Source organism: Parasteatoda tepidariorum, chromosome 10, assembly GCF_043381705.1.
Source record: "Parasteatoda tepidariorum isolate YZ-2023 chromosome 10, CAS_Ptep_4.0, whole genome shotgun sequence".
NCBI lineage: Eukaryota > Metazoa > Arthropoda > Arachnida > Araneae > Theridiidae > Parasteatoda > Parasteatoda tepidariorum.
Window position 1 is genome coordinate 57,149,919 of NC_092213.1, and position 13,273 is coordinate 57,163,191.

Sequence of the window (13,273 nt, forward strand, 5' to 3'; positions counted from 1 at the left end):
CCAACGTGCCATTTTCTCTAAAAAATTGCTTAATGGGGTCATAGACGTGCCGTTAAATAATTTTGACTTCGTGATTATTGGGAAAATAATAATATTAAATACTATCAACTCAAAACTCTTTACTTACATTGAAAAAAAATACATTTTGCAATATCTCAGTTATACGCGTAATTCAACTTAAAGTAACATCAATGTGACTTTTGTTGTTGCAGATTAGATGACCAATAACTTATATTAGGTTCTAAGATGTTAGTTTAAACAGGACCGTTGATTTTTTTGCTAGTTATTTAATGTTAGCTCTTTTTTTACGGTTATTAATTGTTTTTTAGTATTAATTTTTAGTATTAATTTTTATTAGTAAATGTTTAATATTTTGTTTCTTTTTTGTAAATTTTAATTTAATTGTTTCATAGCGTAATAACATTTGTGTAATAACAATTGTGATCGGTGGAGTGCCCAAAATATTGTGTCGCGCGCCATCCCTGCACTTGGGAATTGAAATTGTATTTTTGTAGTGGTAGATACACTACAGTTGCATTTCTACAAATGCTTGATTTTGCCTGTTTCGGGTGTATGGAGTTCAAATCTGATAATAGTTTTGCACCTAAAGTTTTAGATTTTTTTCCATGGCATTTTTTGTTGAAATGTACAAGTTAAAAACGCTATAATATAAGAGTGGATCGCGTAAATGTTGCAACAAACTTCTAAAGGAGTTAGAGCGCACCGTCGGGATTACAATTGCACAGGAACTCGCCCTAGGAGCTTGTCGCAACATTTATGTGACACCTGTTATATATAACGCTTTTAAACTTTTACATTTCTACTAAAAATAGACTAAAGTTGTCATCTAAATATTTAAAAAAAAGCTGTGGATTGGAGAGAGAAATCGGTTGTAGATTTGAAAGCAGCCATGAGAATATATCCACGATCAGTTAAAAACATCTCAAGTAACAGAAGAAAAAAATTTATCAGTGTAATTTAAAATTTTACATGTAAAAAAAAAAATAAAGTAAATCCAGAATAAGTTATGAAGTTTCAAATGCTTTTATTTATTTATTTTTTCTCAATATCAAAATGAAAACAAATTATGGTTGAATTGCTTCTTCACTGCGTGATTCTGTCTCAATTAGTTGTTTGCCTTTTTATATTTTGAAGAAAAAATAAATAAACTTTATAGTTTAATCTGGGTTTACTTGAACTTTCTTCTTTTTTAAACTTCAAATTTTAAATTACTAATGAACCAAAAACAGAATTTATCATGAAGCATTTCTGCCATGCTATAGTGTCCTCTTAACAGAGAACGACCCCTTGTATGTAAATGCAGCAATTTTGTAACTATTTTCCGTATTTAAATTCATCAAACACTCTTTGCTCACTGTTACGGTGAAGTAAAAATCCAACTGTTCGATTATGAGTTTTTTATTTATTGTTTTCGCTCAATTTTGCATTGTAAAACTACATTCTTTAAAACGATGTAAAAAATTTTAAACCTTACAAATCAACATATTTGTGACTATTATTATATAAAATAATAAAAAATAATAAATATTTAATGAAAGTTATATTTTGCATGGAATTATCTTTGGATAAAGAAATTTTATAACTGTGAGCGAAAATTTTTTAATTCGCTTAAAAAATTCTTGATGTATGGCGAAATACGCAGAAAAGTAAAAGTAATAATTAATTAGTCCAAACTTTAAGCCACTCTCCTGATCCAACTATTGGGACCATATTTCCAAAGTTACGGCTACATCCTATATCTTAGGAAACAGAAATTCAAATTTGTTGAAAAAAAGTTATGTTTATTCAAAGAAATTACTTTTTTGTGCCTAATTTTTTAACTTTAAATATCGTCTACACTAATTAATCAGCATATCTTAAGGTCACCCCTCGCACTATTAACATTGAATCCTAGAATGTGAAGATCGATCATTAGATCAAAAGTTATTCAAAATAATCCGTTTTTTATTTCATTTTATTTCTTTTTTTTTTATCGTTCAACATATAAGCGATTAAAATTTTTACTTTTCACATTCTAAAATTTCCTCAACGAAAGCAAGTTTGTCAAATAATATACAAAATATTTTTCAATTCTACAAATGAGCGAGTAAAATTTTCGTTTTGATGCATTGTAAAAAATTTTTCAATTCACCAAATGAGCGAGTAAAATTTTCGGTTTGATGCATTGTAAAAAATTTTCATAAAATATTTCTCTCTTTATTCCTTATTTATTAAATTGTATAAAAAAAAAATTTACGAGTTATTCTAAATTTTCCCTTTTTCCCATAGTTTTTTTTTTTTTTTTTATTTCCAATGCAGCAGGTGATACGGACATTATCCTAACGCCGTACAGAGATCAAAATGAAACAAAAATACAAATACAGAAGGAGATGAAGTATACAAAATACAAAAACAAAAGCAAAACATCAACACAAAAATTAATTCAAGAACTTAAATTGAACAAAAGTTCTCTGGCCTCCCAGTATCGGGAGTAGATGCAGTTCTTTGTGAGAACTGAACAGTTGAAAAGATGTCCAGCATTCATCGTCGCACCACTGCGGCAGAGGAGGCAGGCAGGATTATCCACTATTTTAAGACGGAAAAGATGGTCGTATAAGCAATCGTGCTTGGTAGCAAGACGAAAGGCAGCTACAGCACTGCTTCTTGGGCAATCGGGGAGATTAAAGATGTCATTTCCCCACGATTTTTCTTTTGTTCGTTCTTTTAGCAATGATATATGTGTTGTCTTAATTGCATGATTAATCATTAATGAAGTGGACTTATAGCTAACCAAGTTATTTGGNTATTTTTTGGGTTTTATTTCATATTTTTAAAGCTTATTAAGCAATTCAGAAAAATAAAAAAAATTGCCCCATTTCTTGAACCAGTTTACCTAAAGATAATTGCATTCAAAAAATAGTTTTTCAAATTATTTTTAATTATTTAATTTAGTTGTGGATGAAAACATTTTGAATTATGATAGTTTTTTTTATACAATATTAATCAACACATTTTTCTATTAAAAAATCTAAAGTTTCAGCTCTTTTTATTTAGTATACCAGCAAAAAATTAAAATTAGTAATTTTTTAAAAAAATAGTTTCGCGACAGTGTAGAAATATTTAAATTTGGCGATTAACAATTAAATGTGGTTAACTTATAAGGAACTTGACTTACTCAAGCGTATCGTGAAATTTCATTCATATTTTTTCAGCTGATAGCCGAATGTTAATCTTTTTTTTTTTTCCTTTTTCTTTAATTATAACATATGATGTTTCTCTTTAAGTCGTCTGAAAATGTATTCGTAGTTTTACAAAGAGATTTGATTAAAGCATTATATTCAACGAATATGTTGAGTTTTATAAAATTATGTTTCTGATAGAATGTGGTTATACATCTGCTTTATTTTTAATTTTAATTTTACTAGGTTCATAGAATAATTAATGCAATTTCAAGACACAATTATAGTTGCAGTGATTTAGAACAATATATATTTTATAATTATCAAGTAATTATAACTTAAATGAAGATAAAAGTTTTTATAAAAGGTATCGTTATATTTTCTTGAATAAAATTGCAGTATCACCGTTGATTAAGTGAAATAGTGTTTTAATATTTCCTGCCACTACAAAGAAAATAAAGTTGCCGAATACGTAGTCGACAGTTTTAAACATCTTAACATTTCTCAACATGTTATATATCGTCTTAATTTTAAAATTAATTTTTCAATTACCTGGCAGCGCGTGTTTCACAGTACTATTTTACCCACTATTTAATTATATTTTTTGGTTTTCAAAATTTTATTCCTTACACTGCCCTCCATCTATAACAATGGGCTCGCCCTGGTTTCCATGGTAACAATGTTTTCATGGGCCACGTTAGGACCCATAATTCTCATAGAACAATTCCTGACGTCTGTAAGCTACTTGAACATAGTTGCAGACCAGGTTCACCCATTCATGGCAACAGTTTTTCCTGCGGGGGATGGTGTTTACCATGCACCATGTCATAAGGGTCGAATCGTCTTGGATTGGTTCAAGGAACATTCTAGTGACTTTCAAATCATGTCTTGGTCCCCAAATTCACCTGACCTTAATCCAATAGAGCATTAGTGATCCTACTTGGAAAACCAAATTCTTGCTGCCACGCTACCCCCTCGCAATGTGAGGGAATTGCAGGACCAGTTGGTGAGCGCTTGGTACCAGATACCTCAAACTACCTATCAGCGCCTTGTGGAAAAAAATGCCACGGCGGGTGCTAGCAGTTTTGAGGCTATAGGTGTTCCTACATGTTATTAGCAGGGTGGTCATAATGTAACGGCTCTTCGGTGTATAACGTTGTTTCAAGTTGTAAATTTCAACTAAAGATAGACTAAAATTCAATAAAAAAAAAAAACTAGATTGGAGAGAGAAATCTATTATAGGTTTGAAATCAGCGATGTGAATATATCCAAGATCCGTTAAAAGAAATCTCATGCAACAGTTTCCCAGTCTAATTTAAAATTCGAAGTGTTAAAAAAATTAAATTCAAGAAAATTCAGACTAAGCTATGAAGTTTCAAATGCTGAATTGTTTTTTCAATATGGATTTACTTGAACTTCTCTTCTTAAACTTCGAATAACTTATGTAGATAAAACAGAATTTGTCATGAAACATTTCCCCCGTGGTCTTGCGTCTTCTTAACAGCGAACGAATTCTAGTACGTAAATGCAACAATTGTGTAACTATGTTCTGTATTTAAATTCATCAAACACTTTTTCTTCACTTCTACGGTCAAGTAAAAATCCAACTGTTCGATTCTATGTCTTTAATTTATTCCTCTTAATTCTCTTTACGTCTTTTTCTATCAAACTTTTAAATTAAATATTCAGTCAGCAATTTTATTTAAAATATTGCATGCAATAGAAATTGCAGCATTTTAAAGTTATGCAGCATTTCATCTTTCAATATCCATATTAACAAACTATTTCGGGCAGTTTTTTTTTTTTCAGTATAGAATTTAAAGCAGTATGCAACAGATCGGTATGCAACATTTCAAAATGGCATGTTGATTCATGGCTTCTAATAATATCTTTGTCATCTGAATCAGCATGTTAGTTTTCTGAGATTTATGTTTCATTGGTTAGTTTCGCTCAAAAATATCCTCAACGTAGGGGAAAAAAGAATTACTTCGAATAACTTATGATCGTATCTTTACGTCTTAGGACTCAATCTTAATGGTTCAAGGGACTGACAAATTATAAAAAATCGTATTTTGAAAATTTGATTTCTCAGAAACGTTTCGACCAATTTGACACAAATTTTGTATTTTACCATGTAAAATTACATTCTTTGAAATGATGTAAAAAATTTTATAGAATCTTTTTATTTAATAATAATCACAAATCAAAATTTTTGTGACTATTATTAAATAAAATAATAAATATTTAATGAATGTCATATTTTGTATAGAATTATCCTTGGATAAAAATTTTTTATAATTGTGTGCGAAAGTTTTTAAATTCACTTAAAAAGTTCTCGAAATGTGGCGAAATACGCAAAAAAGTAAAAGCAACATTAATGGGTCCAAATTTTAAACCGCTCTCCTGACCTAACTGTTGAGACCATAATTCCAAGTTTACGGCTACATCCTATATCTTAGGAAACGGAAATTCAAATTTGTTGAAGAAAAGTTACGTTTATTTAAAGAAACTACGCTTTTGTGCCTGATTTTGTAACTTAAAATATAGTCTACACTAATTAATCAGCATGTCTGAGGTCACCCCTTTGAACCATTAAGATTGAATCCTAGAATGTGAAGATCCGATCATTAGATCAAAAGTTATTCAGAATAATCCGTTTTTTTTATTTCATTTTATTTCCTTTCTTTTTTTTATCGTTCAGCATATAAGTGATTAAAGTTTTTACTTTTCACATTCTAAAGTTTCCTCAACGAAAGCAAGTTTGTCAAATAATATACGAAATATTTTTCAATTCTCCAAATGAGCGAGTAAAATTTTCGTTTTGATGCATTGTAAAAAAATGTTTCAATTCACCAAATGAGCGAGTAAAATTTTCGGTTTGATGCATTTTAAAAAATGTTCATAAAATATTTCTCTCTTTATTCCTTATTTATTAAATTGTATAAAAAAAATTTTTACGTGTTATTTTAAATTTTCCCTTTTTTCCATAGTTTGTCTTTGGATTCTTCACTTTCCTTGTCCTCATCTGCTGTGATAAAGCCACTGCCAAATTCCGACAGACAATGTTACCCACTCACGTGACTTTTGGAATCGTAATCTTCACCGTAGCAGCTGCTGCTTCACTCACTGGTCTCACTCAATCTGCCAGATACAGGCTGAGGTATAATTTACATATTTTTTTACACAGATTATCGTCAATGTATGAACCTCAGGCATTCTGTAGAATATTCAGTCGATTATATAGAATGAATGGCGTTTTAGACAAAGAATGAAAAATAAGAGTAGCTAGCTATATATTTTGCTAAGTCATTGTATAGAATGTTGCATCGATGGTATTTATTGTATAGTCATAGTATTCACTGTATAGAACAACAGTCATTGTTTGGTCATGGTAAAGAAGGCAAATTATAAAATATGAGATTTATTACGTGCGTTGCCTAGACAATGCATAGATTGATTGTGGGATTCTCCTTAGCCATTCTATAGAACGCTAGATAATGCGTTAAATATTAGTAAAATATTTGGTATTAGTAATTTAACCCTTTCGCGAAGACTGTCACAAATACGTGTCAGCATAAAAACCGTATCAATCAGAGTAAAAAGATAAAACTGGTAACCAAAGTAGTTCTTTAGCAGTTTTTTTGTGGGCGTGGTTATGATAGTTTGCTTTATTTAATTTACCATTACTTAGTTCGAATTGAAAATTGTATAGTTACACTTTTAACACGTATGGATTAGATGTGGTAGATTTAAAGTGAAAATAAAAATATATCTGTCAAATTAGTTATGCCCAATCTTAAGCTACCGCTTTTTATTTTTTACCATCCGGATACTGATTCCTTACTAATACATTTATGACTCGCACGTCCCGAAAGGGTTAATACTTTAGAACGCCAGTTTTTTTACATGTATATTAGAAATATGAAAAGTTTATTATAAACGTGCAGCTCTTTCAAGATTAATTTTCTTGCAAATAAAGTTAGACATATTTTTAAATGAAGGCTATCTTTATCAAATACCCTTTATGTTCTGCAAAGGCGTGTATATGACAGAAAATTTTAAATAAAAATAGGTTTGCCGCTCTAACAAACTTAAATCTATTTGTAAATTTCCGTTAAAACTGGGAATTTCAGTCATTTAAAAAAATAGTTAATATGTAAAGTACTGCTAAAGAGACAACAGATATTTTATTTATTATAATTAATTACCTTTCATTTGCCTCTGAACTGATACCTATTGAAATTATTATTATAAGTGTATGCGTTTTAACCTTCAATCTACGGTGCAGTTTTGCCGTTTTGTTATAACATGCAGATCATGAATACAAAATATTAGAATGACATTTTATGACACTACCTATCACGTTCTAGAAATAAGAATAAAATTAAAAATTGACCTAACCTAGACCCGCCTCAACAGGGGAATACTGAAAGCCTGAAAATGCCTGCCCTGTTCTATTAGTACAAGAAAACTAATAGATTGTGATGAACAAAGGAGGCCACTAAATGAAGCAACCTTAAGAGTGATCTTGGGTTGCATTGGTGTAAATTTGTAGATAAAAATATATAACTATATATATATATATATAATAATAGTTATAACTGAAAATATATAACTATATATAGTTATATATTTTTATCTATATATATATAAATAACAGGGTTACAACCCCTTTATTTTTGGATTGTTATAGTCAAATTAGGAGATTTCAGAAGGCCATAATTCTTTACTAGCTTTTATTGAATTGTTCGATGGTAGAAGCAGAATTCGCACCCACTCTCCCAGATGGAGGGGGGAGGACACAAATACAAACAAATCTGACCTGACGAAGTTTAGTTAGTGTACATCATACAGCAAAAACCATTGCTCCAACATTATATACTAACAGAAAAGGATGTGAAAAGGCTCAGTCACTGCATAGTTTGTAACTCTATGCATCATCGATAATCATTTAATCCTTCCTAATAATAATTCTTCCTTTGAAATATAAATCCAATTATATTTCAATAGTATGTTTTCAGCCTTGAAGTTCCAAAATAGAATTTCTACACATATTCTTTACCAAAGACATTTTATGAAAACGAAAGAGTTTTAATGTTGTTATTAATACAAAAGTATTTATAATTTTTGTATTACATATATATATATATTTTTCTAGTGGAAAAGATGGTAAACCCAACTACAAAGACTTCCCAGATCAAGGAATCATTCTCAACACCCTTGCTATGTGCCTCATCGCCTTATGCATCATCATTCCCTACATCATCCGCAACAGCACCTACAAACGATACACAACCCTCACCATCAACTGATTTAAACACCTGTCGCCACAATATTATTTACTAAGACTCATTTTTTTTTTTTTACCAAGGCGATTAAAGATGGCGGCTGACTTGGATGATTGGTAGTCGACTTATTGACTACATCATGCAAGTCAAGTTAAATCTTCATTTGAAATGTTTTTATATAACTGTGCTTTATGAAGTATGTTTATCGCTGTGTCCTTCTCAGATTAAGAATTGGGAAGGGCTTTATAATTTGAAGGATGCATCTTTACTTGACGTAAATGACATTTCTTATTTCCATTTGTATATTTGTCTTTTAATAATTTTAGTGGAAACAAATATTTTTAAGATATTTATTTATAAACCTTTTACTGAAACTTTAGAAATTTTTGTACATTAGTATTGCTATCATATTGATTATAAAGCAATGTTTTTCAGAAATAAATTGCTTTCAATTCTTTTTTTATTGTAATAATTTCAATTTTATTATGAGTGTTATTTTGATTTTATCATTTAATTCTCTAGTTGTGTGTCAAAAACCATTCTTCTAGATTTTCAATTATATTAATCAGTAACATCACCTCCTATTCATTACAATAAATCTTCTTGATTTTTCTCTTTTTTTTTCATTGACATGTTTCAGGTGATTTTAATTTAAAATATATATATATAAAAAAGTAAGTAAAATAATTTGTTACAATAAAGCTATGGCTATGTTTTTCATTCTTAATTGCTGTTGAATTACTAAAGTGAAATATAAAGTGTATTTTATTTTAAGAAAATAATTTGTTTTAATATATAAGTGTAATGTCTATCAATTTTTGTTTGTAATGTATTATAATTATATAATAATTTTTGTTTGCTGTTTGCTAATTATTTTGTAAACATTTATTATAGTTTTTTTTTTTTAATTTCCTAATTTCTTTTTATTCATTACATCTTACATGAAAGCAACAATATACTTAAAAAATTAAACGCAATTCATTTCCATAAATGATTTGTTCATTTTTATCAAAATTTTCTGAGATCAATTTTTATAATGTATTCAAAACATGGTTTTGAAAATAAATCTTTATTGATTTTACACAAAATAACTTTATTGACAAATTAAAGAACTATAGTTACAGTATTTTAGCTAAAACATTTACAAAAAATACTTTTAAAGAAATTATTTTATTAAAAATATTTTTTAAATTCAAGTTTAAAATTATTGTTTAAAATTACTGTTAAAATAAGTTTAAAATTAAGTTTATTCAAGTTAATTCAAGTTTAAAATTATTGTTAAAATAATAATCCAAGGATCTGAACTTAATATGAAACAATAATTTTTTTTTTGTATTATTTACCCTGGTCAAAGTTAGAAATAAAAAAAATTTAAATTACAACTATACAATTTCATTTGTATTTATATTGTCAAACATTTTTTGTAAACTTTGTAGTGAATTTTGTTTTTAGTTTTTGTACTCTTATAGTAAAAGAAAAAGTTTTCGTTGTTTTTACAATTTAGGATGAAAAATTAATATTTTACCATGTATGATTGTTTTGCATTTGTATTAGCTCACAACGCGTTTTAAAAATTGTACATTGATAAATTTCAAAATAAAAAAGAAATTTTTTTTATGATTTTAGTCTCGTAAATCTTATTCATAAATCATTAATTATTATTAATAAAGTAAATATTTGCTTTCCCAATTTAGGTTTCCTCCGTTGTTTTTTACAATTTAGGATGAAACATAAATATTTTACCATGTATGATTATTTTGCATTTGTATTAGTTCACAACGCGTTTTAAAAATTGTACATTGATGAATTTCAAAATAAAAAAGAAATTTTTTTTTTATGATTTTAGTCTCATAAATCTTATTCATAAATCATTAATTATTATTAATAAAGTAAATATTTGCTTTTCCAATTTAGGTTTCCCCCGTTGTTTTTTACAATTTACGATGAAACATAAATATTTTACCATGTATGATTATTTTGCATTTGTATTAGTTCACAACGCGTTTTAAAAATTGTACATTGGTGAATTTCAAAATAAATAAGAAATTTTTTTTTATGATTTTAGTCTCGTTAATCTTATTCATAAATTATTAATTATTATTAATAAAGTAAATATTTATTTTTTCGTAAATGTATACAATCCAGGATTTTATAGAAACTTTAGTCATTTAATGGAATGAAAAGTCACAAAAACATATTCATTATATACAAACCTAAAAACATTCTATTGACAAGAAAAAGTATATAATTCTCATGTTTCATAATTTGCCTGGAGAGCATTTTTCATTCTATAGATGCCTGTGTAAAATATTCTCCTATTTCATACTAAACCTAATAACCTCAAACATTCTATAAAATGCCAGTGTAAAGTATACTGTTATTTTCCTATTTCATACTTAACCCTAATAACGCCAAGCATTCTATTAAATGCCAGTGTAAGATATACTATTATTCTCCTATTTCATACTTAACCTAATAACACCAAGCATTCTATAAAATGCCAGTGTAAAGTATACTGTTATTTTCCTATTTCATACTTAACCCTAATAACGCCAAGCATTCTATTAAATGCCAGTGTAAGGTATACTATTATTCTCCTATTTCATACTTAACCTAATAACACCAAGCATTCTATAATATGAAATAAGAACTTTGAAGGAAAACTGTTAAACTTTTTAAAAAAAACACACAATGTTATATTTTTTACATAATTCGACACTATGATTAATGATTTTATAAATTAGGTTGATGATCAATGATTTTATATAATGAAAATTTTAAAATCAAAATCTTAAACTTTTAAATCTTTTTGAGGGAAAAAAATTCTTATCAGAGATAGACAATACCATAACTTGTTTATTTACCACACTATAAACATGTAATGTTTGACTCATCATGCTCAAGATTCAATCTTTCAATTATATTTTACATATTGATACTGTGCAATTAACTGGAAAATTAGCAAAAATATTCCTGCCTTAAAATTTATTGTTTTATTTCAAAAAGTAAAACATTTCATAGCGCAATTCGGAATACTGTAATATAATAATTGTTAAGTACAAAAAGTCGTAAAGTAACAAATCTTGTGACCAGAAAATAACTAATCACCAAAAATATGCAACTCTAATAAGCAAACTTTTAAAACCTTATTCCTAGAAATGATATGTAATTAAGTTTAATTTACACCAGTGGCTTAGCTAGCGGGAGTCAAATTCATTAAAAAATAGTTAAATATGAATTTCATGGTAAAATGCTTTTCTCTTTTAAATATCTTCAGGTTTATTTGCTAATTGCTGGCCTAATAGCTACCTCAAATTTTTATTTGAATTACCTAAAATTTGAAAAGAATGTCTATTAATATTGTATTTTTTTTTCTAACAAATTTGTGACATAAAGAATGAAAAATATCTTTTGAAAAACTTTTATCATTCAGTAAAAAAACAATAAACGCAACCAAAATATCTAAGTGCAATAGGAACTACGTTAGTATCAAGCATTGTATAATTTTAAACCAAACTGAATGAAAATTTATGAAATCTTTTAAAAATCACAATGTAAAGTTGCAATATCTTATTCAAAGTAATTTTTTTTAAAAAAATGCCATGTGTGGTTAGTTTAAGTTTTTAAATGATCTAAAACTTAAAACGGGAAATCTCTTTTTAAGTCTTTACACCTTATTGTAAACGACACAAAAACTGAATTTGTCCCCGGACCTCTGATTTGCTAAACCCCTGGCTAACTAACTCTCTGGCATAACAGTCCATGTTGGACCATGGCCTCACTAACAATTTTCCCTCCAAGTCGCCTGTCTCTAGCTCTTTGTTTCCAGTTTCGGACTTTTAGAGTCTTAAGGTCTTTCTCCACCTCGTCAAACCATCTTTTGACCGGCCTTCCTCTTTTCCTTTGGCCCTGGCACTGCCCCTTGAATATCTTCTTAGTGCCTCTGTTTTCCTCCATTCTCTCAAGGTGTCCTAGTCTTTGCTTTCACATTATTGATTATACTGATTTACTATCATGGTTTGGATATCATACGCTAATAAATATCTTAGCTATGCGTGTAAGATATTCCTCAAAAACTATATAACTTTCAAAGCTAAAATTCTCTTTCATATCAGACCACCTTGCCATGAAAATCTAACCTTAAAAGCTCTGAACCGCTTCTATTAAACTTGTTTTAAATTTCTTTCCATACGTCCCATGTTTACAAAATAAAAGGTTGTGTGAAACCTTGTTCGAAAATTTAAGTAAGATTAATAAAACTTTTGTAATTTTGTTTCAGTTTTCAAATTAGTTTCATCAATTAAATTTCAGCCTAGCATTAAATATTTTCAAAGTCCCGCAGTGGACTGATCGTTAAGACACGGTTCCCAGCAGATCACCGAAGTCAAGCATCACTGGCTACGGTCAGTGTGCGGGTGGGTGACCACTTGGATCAGCCCGCGTAGGGACCGAGGGTGTGCGTTATGGGTCCTCGTTAAACTATTCTATCGTAAAGTGCTCGACTTCGCGTGCAGGTCGTCTGGCAACCGAAGCGGGGGTGCCATCCCCTCTGCAGAGGATCAAAATTGTGATGGCATGTCTTCGGATCATCCTCAGGGATGTTTCCCAGACCGTCGCCAATAGCCCATTGTGCAGCTCTAGTGCGACGTAAATGAACAACAACAACAAATATTTTGAAAATCTTAAGTTTCATTATGAAAGCAATTTCATTTTCACGCTTAAATTCTATTTCGCTACTTAAGATATCTATCCTAGTTAGCTAAAATTCTTTAGACACCCCCCCCCTGCTAAAAATTAAATCCTGCA

At 28.9% G+C, this 13,273-nt stretch overlaps 1 protein-coding gene and 1 long non-coding RNA gene across 3 annotated transcripts in view; one reads left to right on the forward strand and one right to left on the reverse strand.

The window, feature by feature from the left end:
* LOC107453098 (no extended memory) overlaps positions 1–10,087 on the forward strand; it is a 92,511-nt gene extending 82,424 nt beyond the window's left edge. For both annotated transcript variants that reach the window (XM_016069786.3, XM_016069787.3), the window contains exons 4-5: positions 6,170–6,339; positions 8,338–10,087. In XM_016069786.3, the coding sequence (XP_015925272.1) occupies positions 6,170–6,339; positions 8,338–8,491 (324 nt within the window). In that variant the 3' untranslated portion in view covers positions 8,492–10,087. The remainder of the gene's footprint in view (positions 1–6,169; positions 6,340–8,337) is intronic.
* LOC139426964 (uncharacterized) overlaps positions 1–13,273 on the reverse strand; it is a 120,733-nt gene that overhangs the window by 94,418 nt on the left and 13,042 nt on the right. The gene's annotated exons all lie outside the window — the stretch shown is intronic.